Genomic DNA, 13,282 nt, shown 5'->3' on the forward strand with positions numbered 1-13,282 from the left:
AGCATCACCCCTGTTGTGTTTAACACTACATTTTGGTAGAACCTGCGTCCTGGAGATGAGTATATAACACAGTGCCAGAAAAAGACAAGTGATGTGCAAAACAGAGATATACTACAATGCATTGTGAGAGTAGACTGAATTGTTTATATGTATAAAATAAAGCAGTCATTTTTCTCATACGAAAAGAAAAAGGTCCACAGGATCATTAAAGATAACAGATAGGCAACTTAATATTCCAGTGAATGAAAGAATATTCATATAATTGATCACTGTCTCACCTGGAGGTCCAGGGAATCCAGGATTGCCAGGAGGCCCTGAAGGTCCAGTGACATCAGAAAGGATCACACCTGGTGGACCTGGTGGCCCTGGAGTTCCTGGGAAGCCACTGTTACCACGCACACCCTTTGGACCTGTGATACCACTGGAACCATCAAAACCTACAAGAAAAAATATTATTTATAATTGCAGTACCAAGCACTAAGTAATATTAGTCCTGAGATGAGATCATTACACCTACCTTGTCTGCCTGGTAAACCAGGAGTGCCTGGTAGGCCCTTGTCTCCAAACTCTCCTGTTAGTCCTGGAGGTCCAGATATCCCTGGAGCTGCCCCTAAAACCTCACCAGGTTCTCCTTTTGTTCCTTGCAAACCAGGTCGTCCATCTTTACCTGGAGCACCTGGAAGGCCATTTGCTGAAGTACCTGGTAAACCTGGATCTCCTCTTGTCCCAGGGAAGCCTGCAAAGTTCATTGTATTAAAGCAAATCAATAATTAAGATTTGCCAAAATATAATTTCATTTTTTCATTTAAAACATTGACAAGAATTCACTCAACTGAGTTTTTTTAAGCACTTTAAAATATGTATTATATAATTTATAGTAACCTCTTGACAGCATACCTGACAGTACAGTACATACTTTAAATGTATAGTAAATAATAGTAAAACATATTTACAGTAAAGTACTGTTATATCTTAAATAATATAAAATAACATAATAAATCATAATACTGTTTAAAAAAATGCAACTTGACACACCTGAGCAAAAAAAAAGATTGTTTCTAAGAACCCAACCATGGGATTTGAACACATGTCCAGTGTAAAAAGTAACTCAAAGCCTTAACCACTGAGAGACCAAAACCAGCTCAACTAGTGTGTATTGCTTAACACTAAAAGATGAATTTCAGTGCGTTACTAAACACAGTTTATTCTAGAATATAAATTTACATAAGGTTACAATAATTTGCAGATTTGTACCATTCTACCTATGCCAAGACAGTACATATTTCACAATGCACAGAGAGGGTTAGGATGTATCATGTCTTATGTTCTAAATGTTTACTGGGATCATACCTTGTGCTCCAGGTTGACCTCCACTGCCTGGATCTCCTCGCTCACCTTTTGACCCAGCAATACCTGGCCTTCCACTTGGTCCTGGTGGACCATGCTGTCCTTTCGGGCCTAACAATATAAATATTTACTTATAATAACTGGGTATCACACCACCGATTTACAAGACAATATTTTTGTTTATTGATTTTATCAACTGCAATTCAGGAGGGAAAATTACCAGGCACTCCGGGCAGTCCAGGGAAACCTGGATTACCAGGGTCTCCTGGATTTATGCAGGGCACTGACAGTCCTGTGGAAATTCATATGATCATCAGTTACATGCTCAAGTCATCAACATGGGGAACTATCTGTTTTTAAATCACCTTTTTAAACAGCACTGTAACTGACTGAACTTGTCACCATAAGAAAAAGCAATAGAAAGGAAAATATAAAAGGAAATCATTTGTAAAAACAAATGTTCTGACAAGACATGAAAATATTAATCCAGTTGAAGTTAAGCATTTTTAAAATCGTTAACAGTTTAATGTAAATTAGCATCAACCAGAAATGCCTGAGAAACAATGAAGAACAGAAAATCCTTAAAACTTTAAAGCATCACTTACTGTATCAAAAATCAAATTCTCTGCTGTTATCTCTCTATAAATACTGGAACTGATATGTATTCAACAAATTATCAATTCAACAAATATTAATAACTCTATATAGCCATGTCAATAGGTTTAAATAAATTACAACATATAGATACCTGGAATCATATTTCATACCACTGCAGTGTACAGTGTAGCAGGGTTGATTTGGTCACATGCACCAGGCTTTGTTAGCTGATTGGCAATAAGAGCTAATGCATTGTCATTGTGTGCACATGTTGTATGCACTGGTGTAAGCTGAAGATACAAAGCAGTGAGGGTAGTGCAAATATACCGATTCAAGTGTAGCAGGCACACAAAAACCTACAGTGTCATGCCAAGCTCTGATATTCCCTGTCTTTTCCATTTCATTACCCCACCAGCTGTATTTCCTGCCCGCCAGCTGTAGCTCCAGCTTACTCCAGAATATGCAACAAGTGCCCCTGCTATTCCACTGGATACCACACCATTAAAGTGCAAGAGTTGAATGGAGCAGACACCTCAGCCATGTTTAAAAGGGAGTGATGTCAGTGAAGGCTAGGCTTGACATGTCTGATCCAGTCAACCTGAACATCTTTCTACTGGCTACAGCTCTGGGCTTCTCACCTCCCTTTGTGAAAGAGGCTTCATTAAGCCCCGTCTGCCCACAGCTGTCACCTAGTCAGACAACATGCAAGGGTAAGAGAAATAGCAAGAGATGCGGTCAGTTAATCAGTCCATCAATCACTTCACTGAGGGAGCATCATCACATAATTTTAAGGCATAAGCATGAAGAAGATTATATCATTAGCAAGGTATTAAATAAGCTTATCCAAATAAACCAGGCATGTTCTGTGAAAGCATAGCAAAGTCACATTTCTGCACAGTTTCAATTCAGAGAAAGATTGAGAGAGTAAAAAGTATTTTAGTTGCATGTTTGATGTTAATTTCTTGTTGCTAGTTCTCCCAAACTGACAATTTCTCAAAGAATGGATCATCCATCAAGTAGGAAAATATGTTAGAACAAGCAGAGTGAGAAAAGCAATCTGCAAATATGCATGACCTCAGACACACACAGACACATACATTTACATGTATGTGATGATTCAAATTTTTTACCAAACTGCATTTCGTTGCCTTGTAGTTGTACATGTGTAATGACAATAACACTGACTCTAATCTAATCTAATATAATCTAAGAAACAAATTAGGAAAAACTTCAATGCATTGCAACATATAGTTGCAAAATGCTCTTTCTTTTGATAATTTGCTTTAATTTTTGTCTTTTCTGTGAATTTTTTTATTTTTCATTTTTTTTTTGTCTTTTCTGTGAATTTTTTATTTTACTTTATTTTATTTTATTTGTTTGTCATTTATATTAGAGCTTTGATGGTTTTCTTTAACTACATTCTAAACAAATATTTCAAAGTATAAAAAAGTATATTTATATCACATTTCAATTTTTTTGCATCATTTTAGTAAGCTTCATGTTACAGGTGTACTTGAATTTGAGAGGAATCTTGTATTTTAAGGAAACAATTTATATATCACCAGCTAGTTTTTCTGTATCCGTTCTCTTTTGACTTTGAACAGCAAACAGGCCAATTCCATCCGTCTGGTTTATCTAGAACTTACCTTTTGGTCCTGGAGGGCCAGGCAGCCCGGGAAGCCCATTGAAACCAAAGTCACCTGGAGACCCTCTAACACCAGGGATGCCTGGGTAACCAATGCCAGGCTCACCAGGTGAACCTGGGCGACCCTTGTATCCAGGAGGTCCAGGATATCCTTTGTTACCAGGCACCCCAAATCCAGCATCTCCCTAAAGGAAGAGAGTAACAGAAATGAAAGGTACAAACTCTGTGGCTAAATGGCAATAAGATTTTTGTTTATTTAGAAGATGCTGATTATTTTAGAGATGAATGAATACTTGACAGAATACTACACTATCCACTTACCGGTGGTCCTGGTGCTCCAGGAAATCCAGGGGCTCCATTTCTTCCAGGTTGGCCGATATCACCTGTAGGACCAGCAGGCCCTGACTGACCAATATCACCCTTCTGTCCTTGTCTAACAGCATAATAAGAGTTTCCTTTCTCTCCTTTAATCCCAGCAAAGCCATGCTCTCCAGGACGACCCTTAAAATAAGTAAAATGTTTGCCTCAGCATTACACATGAATGGTAGCAATTCTGAAGGGCAGCTCATGTTTGCAGTATATTCTAACTTTTTTCTAACTTGAGCACTCTTCTAACTTTGTCTAACTTATGAGTAGAGTATACAGTATATCAATAGTATACAAGAAACTTTATAAGGAATTATCAGTTCATGTCACTTACACTTGGCCCCTGTGGTCCACGCAATCCTGAAGGCCCTATATCGCCAACCTCTCCTTTCCTCCCACTGAGCCCTGCAAAACCAGGGAGCCCTTGAACTCCTTGAGAGCCCATCCTGCCAGAGATGTCTTCACCAAAGCAATCACAAGTTCCAACATCACCTACAAACAAAGTGACAACAAACAATGTAAATATGTATACATGTAAATATGTATATCCTGGACAACAGACTCAATACAGGTTCTTTTCCAAGCTAATATAATATAAAAGTTTGCTTACCCTTTAGTCCTTTTGCTCCTTTATCTCCCAGTTGACCTCTGCTGCCTTTTATGCCTGGTGGTCCAGTCTGGTCCCCGGGAAACACAGCTGACAAGTGCAATGCAACATCATTTGAATTGGCAAAATAACAAAAAATCCCATGTCTTAAACTTTGTGCATTTAGAACTTGTCATGAATTTCAGAAGTCAAATGTCTACATAGAAATGAAGCAAATATTTCAAAAGTTCATTGTCTTCAGTTTAATGTTGAAAAGGTTTGTCAGCAAAACCATAGTTGAAAAGTAAATACACAAAACTAAATTTTTGAAGACCTATCCAATGTAGCATGTTTTCTGATTAAGGATATACAGTAGACTGATAGATTTATATACAGTAATGCCATACATCACATTTAATATTTAGAAAATATATTAATATGTATGGAATGTTTATTTTATAATTTCAATGAAAAAAAACATATTATAATAAATGATAGATAACAACGTATCTAACATCTCTAAAACACAGTTAAACGCATTAAAACGAAACCATTAGATTTACATCTAACATACACTTTGCTTAATGCTTCTTACAAATACTATCAGTACTAGTCAAACAAGCAATAACAATCTTACATGTCTGAGTTGTGCCTCGAGGTCCAGGTGATCCAGTAGGTCCAGGTGGCCCTCTAACTCCAGGTGAACCATCAGGACTGAAGCTTGGAAGACCTGGGTCTCCCCTCTCTCCCTTAGGTCCAGTAGATCCAGGGAAGCCAGGAAAGCCTGGACCGCCTGAAGAAAGACAGATATTTACAGAAAGTACAATAGCATGGAATAAAAGGGATTTAAAATCATGTCAACATGTAGTTTAATTGCAGTATCTCTGGACATCATTGTGGTGTTTTACAGTCACCTGTTTGGAAGGATGAAGATCCAGGGTCACCTGGAGGTCCAGGAGGTCCTGGTAAACCTGTATCTCCAGTCAAGCCTGGTAAGCCATCAAAACCAGGATCTCCTCGAGGACCTGTAGGAGAATGCAGGACAGGTGCCTTATTAATAAGTATTAGTGCATTGATGTCTATAAGAACATTGCTGCATGAATAGGTAGCAAGGAATAGCAGTTACCTTTTAAAAATAATCCTAGTTCATTAACATAGGCAGGTGGCCCTTGTGGACCTGGCTCTCCCCGGTATCCCTACAAAGAAATGATCAAAGGGTCTTTAACTTCAGCAAGCCACACATTATGTAGGGTCTCACATTATAAGTATCGTAGTGCTTTATTCATTCTTACACGTTTCATTTAAGCATTTTAATTTACACTCATTTTAAAAGAACCCTAAATATTTTTTCCCAAAGGAACGATTTTATGGCTTTGGTTGAATGTACCTGAATCTTTACCTTATCTTAAAAAAACCCTCTTTTAAAAATTGTATAGATTTTATCTTTCTCTGACCTCAATTACATTTACTTTCAAACTCACTTTAGGGCCTGAAGTGCCTGGTAATCCAAAGAGGCCAGGGCTCCCAGTATACCCCTATGGTAAATACAGCAATGATTACTTTCCAATGTTGAAATATTAATGGCACAGCTGAAGTTTAGGCATTTTTAAGTTTTACCTTTGGGCCATCTTCTCCAAGTGGTCCATTAAAGCCAGGAGGACCCTATAAAATGAGATAATAAAGCTGACAGTAAACACTCTAAATGCAAATGTGCATTTAGTTATGATTCAAGATATCAGACGTTGACTGTTATAAAAATATTTTATAACCTTGAGACTCTAGAACAAAACCTACCCTCAAACCAGGTAATCCAGGAATTCCCTTCTCTCCAACTTCCCCACCGTAGCCATATGGTCCCTGGAAATGGGGAGCGTGAACAGTTAGGGGTACAGGATAGTGCAAAACTGATAGAACAGTTAATAAATTTTATATAATATATGTATATTTTTGGCCATTTGTTGTTACACATAAGCTGTAAATCAGTATAATCTTAACTCAAAATTATAAAAAATTAAGGGATCATAGCCAGAGAACACAATGTTTGGAGAAAGAAAATACAGACTGTAATCGATCACTTACTGGAGGTCCTTGCGGTCCTGGGGGTCCTGAAACACCAGGATAGCCAACATCACCCTGATCAACAAACATCAAGACAGGTAGAGTGAGACAGGACAGGCATGTATGGGTGTGAATAAATTGATCATCCCACATGTCAAAACCAATAAATAATATAAGTTTTCTTTTTGTACTATTACACCATTTATTAAAAAGTATGTTAAATTATGATTTAGCGGAATAGGACTGAAATACCCCAAAGTGCAAATTATAAAATAAACATGATTCAAATCCCCACAAAATCTTCAGAAGAACATTAAAACTGATAAAAATGTTAACTTGCAGCTAACAGCATGTTTAACATAAACATCAGTGAGTAGTGGGTGAAGTGGGCTAGTGTTAAAGCCTCGGAAGGGTTTAGTGTGATGACTCATGGGGGAAAATAACTGCAGACGTAGGTGGGATTTTTGGATGATGATGTTCCCTGGCTCGATCACATCTTTGTCCACTTGATCCATCTGAGCAGCGCCATCACACAAACCTGAGTTCCTTTGTGTCCTTTTGGAATTCCAACAAACTCCAAAACTCCTGGGTCACCGAGCAGGCCCACGTCTCCCTGGATGCGGTAACCAAGGAAGAGAGAGTTTTTATACAGGACAGGACGGAGGGATGGCTGGACGGAGGCGGAGACGACGGGAACTAGTTGGTTTTGTGGTGAAGGCTTAAGGGGTGTGCATATGAAATAGAGTTTCAAAATCTATGACCCCACATGGGGTGGTAGGGAGGTCAGGGTGAGAAGGAGTTTCTGGGAGACAGAGAGATGCAGAGGCTTTGAATGATGAACTGTATTTCTCAAATACGTTGCATTAGAATAATGTGAATCTATAGCCAATCACTGATCAGAAGCTCAATGGAGTATTGTTCGATTGGTTGGAGACTGCCGCAGAAATACTGTTAGCTCTTATAATGTTTTTCTGAGGATTTGGTTGTCTCTCTGGTGCTCTTTTCTCCCATCATGCATCACTCTCACCGTGTCTGAGCCCCTTCCTGGGCTGGCATCACTGTCCCCTGTGTGTTACCTTCTCTCCTTTGTTGATTGTGCTTATAGCTGGTGAGCCTAACAGAGCAGCCGGAGCACCCCTGAGTCCCGGCAGACCCACATCCCCCTGAGATCCACAACACACACAGAGTACACATTAGGGCCAGAGAACGTGTGAAGGAGAGGGTGAAGGGAGAGAAACAGAAAGAATACGACAAGTTGACAAGTTGTGACTGCAAAGACAGATACACAGCAGGAGTAAATGAGGAAAAATAAAGGAAAAGTGAGAGTGAGAGAAAAAGAAAAGGGAGTGAAAAGGCAAAAGATACAGAGAGAGAGCGAGAGAGAGAGAGAGAGAGAGAGAGAGAGAGAAATAAGTAATAAAAAAGGCAGAACATAAAGAAAGAGGCATATGAAACAGCTCTAGAAGGAATGAGAAACAACAAAATTAAGAAATTAATAGAAAAATAAGCAATTATTAGAAAAAAGAGAGACATAAATAAAAGACTCTATGTAAATCTACACTCCTGATGTCAATTAGCAAGTGCCAAATCCAATTACTGAGAGTTTTGTCACTATTTTATTTTGTCATAATTTTTTAGTCCTGTTTATCCGATATCACATTTTAAGTAAACCTAGCCTTTTCCTCATACAAGGTCCATTTAGAATTTGTAAAGTTATAGGTAATGAAAGCATGCATAAAGTTTTGTCCGAAATCGATTAGTGTTCATTCTTGCATGGCAACAAAGGTGTCAAAAAACTTCAACTCACATGCTGCCACAGGGCCAAAATATTTTTCATTCAATAGATTGAAAGGAAAAAGAAGTCACACAAGATGTGGGAGCAAGTGAAACCAGCACCGGCACAGTGAGGTTTGAGGGATTTGTAAGGTGTAAAAGTGAAACATAGTGATAACCCAAGCACACACAATGTTCCTATGTATTAAGGTTATGACTGTGTTACAGTTACTCTTCGGCTTGATCCCATGACCATAAGTACAGTCCATTCAAAATATCAACCAAAATGGCAGCTCAAGGATTCCATTTAAAAATGAGAAAAATATTCTGAATAAACATTTTAAACATACAGTGTTATAACATCTTTTTTTTGCTTCTTTATGGAATCCCTGAACTGACATACAACTGGAACAAAATCACCATTCAGTGCATGCATTACAAAGAAGACAGTTAAGAGTTTCCAGTAATACTTCCTATGATTACCAATCACTTGATTTAGTTATTAATCAATAAAAATTAATATAAGGGATAAATGTCCTTATTAAAAGCTATAATACTTTATATAAACTGCCAAACAATGATGATTATCTGGGACATCCACAAATGACTATCATTACTACATAAGCTTATGATGGCATTCATAGAGTGTTACGCAAACTCTTTCTCTGTTAAGCGTAAAGCAAACAATATTGTCTAAACTTGTAGTTTTTAGAAATGATGAAATGCTTTAGAAAGAGACTAGCAAACAAAATTAGGGTGGATTAGTGTATAGTGGGAGAAGTTTAGAGAGGAAAATGGCTCCATTCCAGCATGCAAGCAATTTAATAAGTAACATAATGTCACAAGTTAGAAACATAAAGAAAAAAGGTGCATGAGGAAAGAATTCTAATGCTAATGTTGCCTCTTAGCATGACATTGCATTTATTTACTTTCACACTGATACTGGCACTAATTATCCCATAACTCTTAAATGCTTGTAACATGGGACAATATAAATTTTCTATAACATATCAATCTACAACTAAAACAATATTTGACTAAACATAAAAAAAGTGAACAATATGTGTTTTTTACATTTAGATGTTTTGTCACTAGATGCGGTCAAACACATTTAAATAATCATTACATGCTTTCTGTGTTTTTGAAATGAATTCAGTTAAATTGTCAGAAATCATTTTAGAGTATGAAGAATACCAGATAGATGGAGACCTCGATGATAAATCGATCACAAGTAACTAACAACCCAAGATATGCATTTAGGGGTTATGCCCACCAAATGGACATAAATACTAACCAGCTAAGATTTTCTTCAGGTGATAACATAAATGTGCTGACTCAGTTAATGTGCCACTTTAACATGGAGAATATTTATAAACGCTGCATGTCGTAATTAAGTCCAAGGACTAACTAATTGCCTGATTTACTCAATAAAATCAGTAAAATTGTGGCATCTGTTTATATAAAATCCTTGCATCTATATAAATATATGCTGTACATCAGATTACTGCAAAATGTCTTTTGTTTCAGAAATACAGTGGTTTTACATGGGAATGAAGAACTGTCTATTTTTGGTGTGTGAATGAATTGCCACAGGAACATCTGAAGTACCTTCTCTCCTCTCTCTCCTTCATAACCCTGTCCAGGATTTCCCTTAAAAATAAAGAAGAAATGTTGAAAATTCTATTGTTAAACTGTGTTTAAAAGCCACATCCATATCTAACATCCTTGAAAAGTCGAAAAAACTAGTTGCCTAGTTTAAAGCATCACAAAGAATCTGTTTTTATGCAAACATCATTTATTCGTTTTATTCCAAACAACTGGCAAGGCTCTGATCATTTTTTTTCTGTAATTTACGTTAGAAATCTCACCTTTCTCCACATAAATTCCACAAAAACTGCAACTTACTTTTTGCCCAGGAAGACCTGGGGGACCTGGACGTCCCTAAAGAGAAGAAAAAGAAAAGGATGTGTTGGTAAATATTTCATGGAAAGTCCTTTTTTCCTATTATGTGGTATGAACACAGGGTATGTAACAAACACACTTTGAAGTAGGATACATACAGGGAAACCAGGTAACCCGAAGGGGCCGATGGGTCCAGGGAATCCGACTGGACCAGGCAAACCCTAGGGGACAAACCATGTTAGACAGACATGAGTGGATTCCTTTGTCCCCTAAAACAAGACTTAAGTTTTGGTGTCCCTTTTCTGACTGTGCTTTATCTTCCCGCATTTCTTGTTGACGTTTAGTCTCCTAAACTAAGCACTACCATATTTCCATGTTGCATTAAAATATTGGATAAAAATAAAAGGTGAATTACACTGTCAATTCTGGGATGCCTAAGTGACTACTACCATTTAATACAGAAAAAGATCAACATTTATATGAAAAGCTGCTTCATTACTAAACTGGAAACAATGTGATGACAATTAAAAAATAGCATTTGTTTAAAATGTGTGCATTGGTAATCAAAATCTTACGGGTTCACCAACAGGACCAACGGGAACCTAAAGAGGTAGAGAGAAACACACAAACAGAGAAAGAAGGACAGGTTAAGATAGTTGTTGAATTGTAAATATTAGACAGAACCAGGATTCTACACTGCTTTACAGCAGCACAGTTTGGTCACTTGAATACATGATCACTTGGTCACAAGAATACATGATTACCACCATATTACACAACCAAATTATAGCTTGGGTCTCTGCTCTTTATAAAATTATGTTACCTTGGGCTGCAAGTACAGTATATATGCTTAATGTTTGCATGGTTGTGTGTGTGCATGTGTGTGTATGCGAGAGTGTGGTTTATGATCACATTAATTAACACAACAGCCATCACATATTAAGCTTAACAAACATTAATAGTGTCAGTAAAATTATTAGCGCACTGTAAGGTGTTAAGTTACCGTGCTTGTAGAAATTAGCCGTGGCTCTCCTTTTTGCCCTTTGACGCCAGGTAATCCCTAATACAAAGACAAAAAAGTCAAAACTATCATTTAAATAAAAACAGATTGATTAACCATAAGGCATTGATTTCTATTTCTATGTGATTCATTTTTATGTTGCAAACACATGACTGCCAGTACATAACCTCTAATAAATTTTAGAAATGTTCTTTAATAACAATCGTTACTCTTTATTGTTGATAATCAGTGTGGCCTCTGAAGGATTATAATACACTTTGTTGTATGTTTGGTCATTCGTTGCTCTGTAGTAAATAACAACAGCAAGTCCTCCCTGCTTATTTTTCCACAAACTTACTGGTGGTCCAGGGTTGCCAGGTCTTCCAGGGAAGCTGCTGGAGAAACCAGGGTCACCTTGTGTGCCATTACATCCATCTGCTCCTGGCAGTCCTGGTGGTCCGTCACTTCCTGGGTGACCCTGTTTTAAAGTTACATTAATCCTAATGTTACACTGCTGCCACTATTAAGAAATGTTATAAGTGATGGTAAGATGTGGTAGAGTCTGATTAAAAATAGATTACTCAACAGTCATCATGCCATAATTTTTTGGTCAAATGATTTACTCTAGAAGAGAATACAAAAGCTATGTTGATTAAACTTGTTACTTACAGGAATACCATCGATACCTGGAAAGCCAGGAACACCCACTGGACCCTGTTTGAAATGGAAAAAAACTCACACTGAACAGAATTCTGCCTACAACACCAGTCCGCAACTGGCTCTTATAGCACTGTGTACAATAAAGATATAAGGTGTAAGATATAAGTTATCAGGATGTGTGTTACTGTATCATGTAAAAGTAATATTACCTTGTCCCCTTTGGGTCCAGATGGTCCTGAGTGACCACCGTGCCCTCTTTCTCCTTTAGGTCCAACAGGACCTGGGGCCCCAATAAAGCCTTCAGGGCCAGGGGGTCCAGTTGGCCCTAAAGTCCCTGGCTGACCCTGAGATAAAAAAGAGAAACTCAAGAATTGAGCTCATTCATTTTTTCTAAACTGTCATTATTGTAAAATAATTAATAGACAAACAGTACAAAGCTAAGGGCATTATTGAATGTCTTTTTTACCTAACAGACATTTAATCTGTTTAAACAGATTCAAACAAATTCATTTTTTTTTTTTCAGAATAAATAAGAATATTCAGTGCGGTCTCACTTACATCTGTTAAATAGTATGTATAATTTGTTTTAAATTACAAACAACAATGTTTCTTTCTCACTTTTATACCCAGCTGCACAATCCAAGTGACCCTGAGTGTGAATGAGTACGATGGCTATTAGTAAAAGGAATGTGGGAGGTCACATGCTCTAGAGGTCACAACTGAGCACCTGGACTTAAAAGCTGTCACATGATATAATAATTATACAATACAATAAAACAATGATTATGTTGCTAGGACAGACTCAAAGATAAACCGAAGAGTTTAGTCAAATCAAAAGAATTAAAGGATAATGAGGATCTATGCATGGTGGCTTGAGAATCCTTCAGACAGTTTATGCTATATGATGTTTAGAAATCTAAAGGCTTTTTGGATCTGAAATGAAATAAAATATTGATCTTTCTTATACAAATTTCAACCTTAATTGAAAATGCTAGCATTTCTGAAAGTCTGAAAAGAGAGAAGTTGGGTTTAAAAATTCCTTTTTGACTGTGGTGCAGAGGCATTGCACTCTGGCATTTTGACATCTTGTGACATCTCATTAGAAACTAAACTGATTTAAACCTATCCCTGTTTCGCCAATGAATGTAACACTTCAACAACTTGATCAAATCCTGACTTTGACTGTGTGATATTATACTTAGCTCAGTTATTAATAAGAAAACATATTCAAAAACAAAAACAAACAAACAAACAAACAAAAAACAGACATTCATATTCCTATAAGTGACCTCAAGAAATAAGTAAGTGCTGACTTTTTAAATTTGAGAAATCACTTTCAACACTGTAT

At 37.2% G+C, this 13,282-nt stretch overlaps 1 protein-coding gene across 1 annotated transcript in view; it reads right to left on the bottom strand.

Moving 5' to 3' along the window:
• The window catches only part of col4a6 (collagen, type IV, alpha 6), a 73,009-nt gene that overhangs the window by 12,098 nt on the left and 47,629 nt on the right, over positions 1-13,282 (bottom strand). Inside the window, exons 5-28 of the mRNA XM_060874686.1 lie at positions 12,144-12,278; positions 11,944-11,988; positions 11,633-11,752; positions 11,278-11,334; positions 10,850-10,876; positions 10,433-10,495; positions 10,278-10,313; positions 9,981-10,022; positions 7,676-7,762; positions 6,621-6,674; positions 6,336-6,398; positions 6,159-6,203; positions 6,023-6,076; positions 5,668-5,737; positions 5,456-5,566; positions 5,179-5,334; positions 4,566-4,652; positions 4,290-4,447; positions 3,911-4,090; positions 3,591-3,774; positions 1,568-1,639; positions 1,351-1,458; positions 518-736; positions 279-437 (exon numbers count right to left, since the gene is read on the bottom strand). Of these exons, the coding sequence (XP_060730669.1) occupies positions 279-437; positions 518-736; positions 1,351-1,458; positions 1,568-1,639; positions 3,591-3,774; positions 3,911-4,090; positions 4,290-4,447; positions 4,566-4,652; positions 5,179-5,334; positions 5,456-5,566; positions 5,668-5,737; positions 6,023-6,076; positions 6,159-6,203; positions 6,336-6,398; positions 6,621-6,674; positions 7,676-7,762; positions 9,981-10,022; positions 10,278-10,313; positions 10,433-10,495; positions 10,850-10,876; positions 11,278-11,334; positions 11,633-11,752; positions 11,944-11,988; positions 12,144-12,278 (2,332 nt within the window). The remainder of the gene's footprint in view (positions 1-278; positions 438-517; positions 737-1,350; positions 1,459-1,567; positions 1,640-3,590; positions 3,775-3,910; positions 4,091-4,289; positions 4,448-4,565; positions 4,653-5,178; positions 5,335-5,455; positions 5,567-5,667; positions 5,738-6,022; positions 6,077-6,158; positions 6,204-6,335; positions 6,399-6,620; positions 6,675-7,675; positions 7,763-9,980; positions 10,023-10,277; positions 10,314-10,432; positions 10,496-10,849; positions 10,877-11,277; positions 11,335-11,632; positions 11,753-11,943; positions 11,989-12,143; positions 12,279-13,282) is intronic.

This window comes from Tachysurus vachellii, chromosome 7 (genome assembly GCF_030014155.1).
Source record: "Tachysurus vachellii isolate PV-2020 chromosome 7, HZAU_Pvac_v1, whole genome shotgun sequence".
Classification (NCBI taxonomy): Eukaryota; Metazoa; Chordata; class Actinopteri; order Siluriformes; family Bagridae; genus Tachysurus; species Tachysurus vachellii.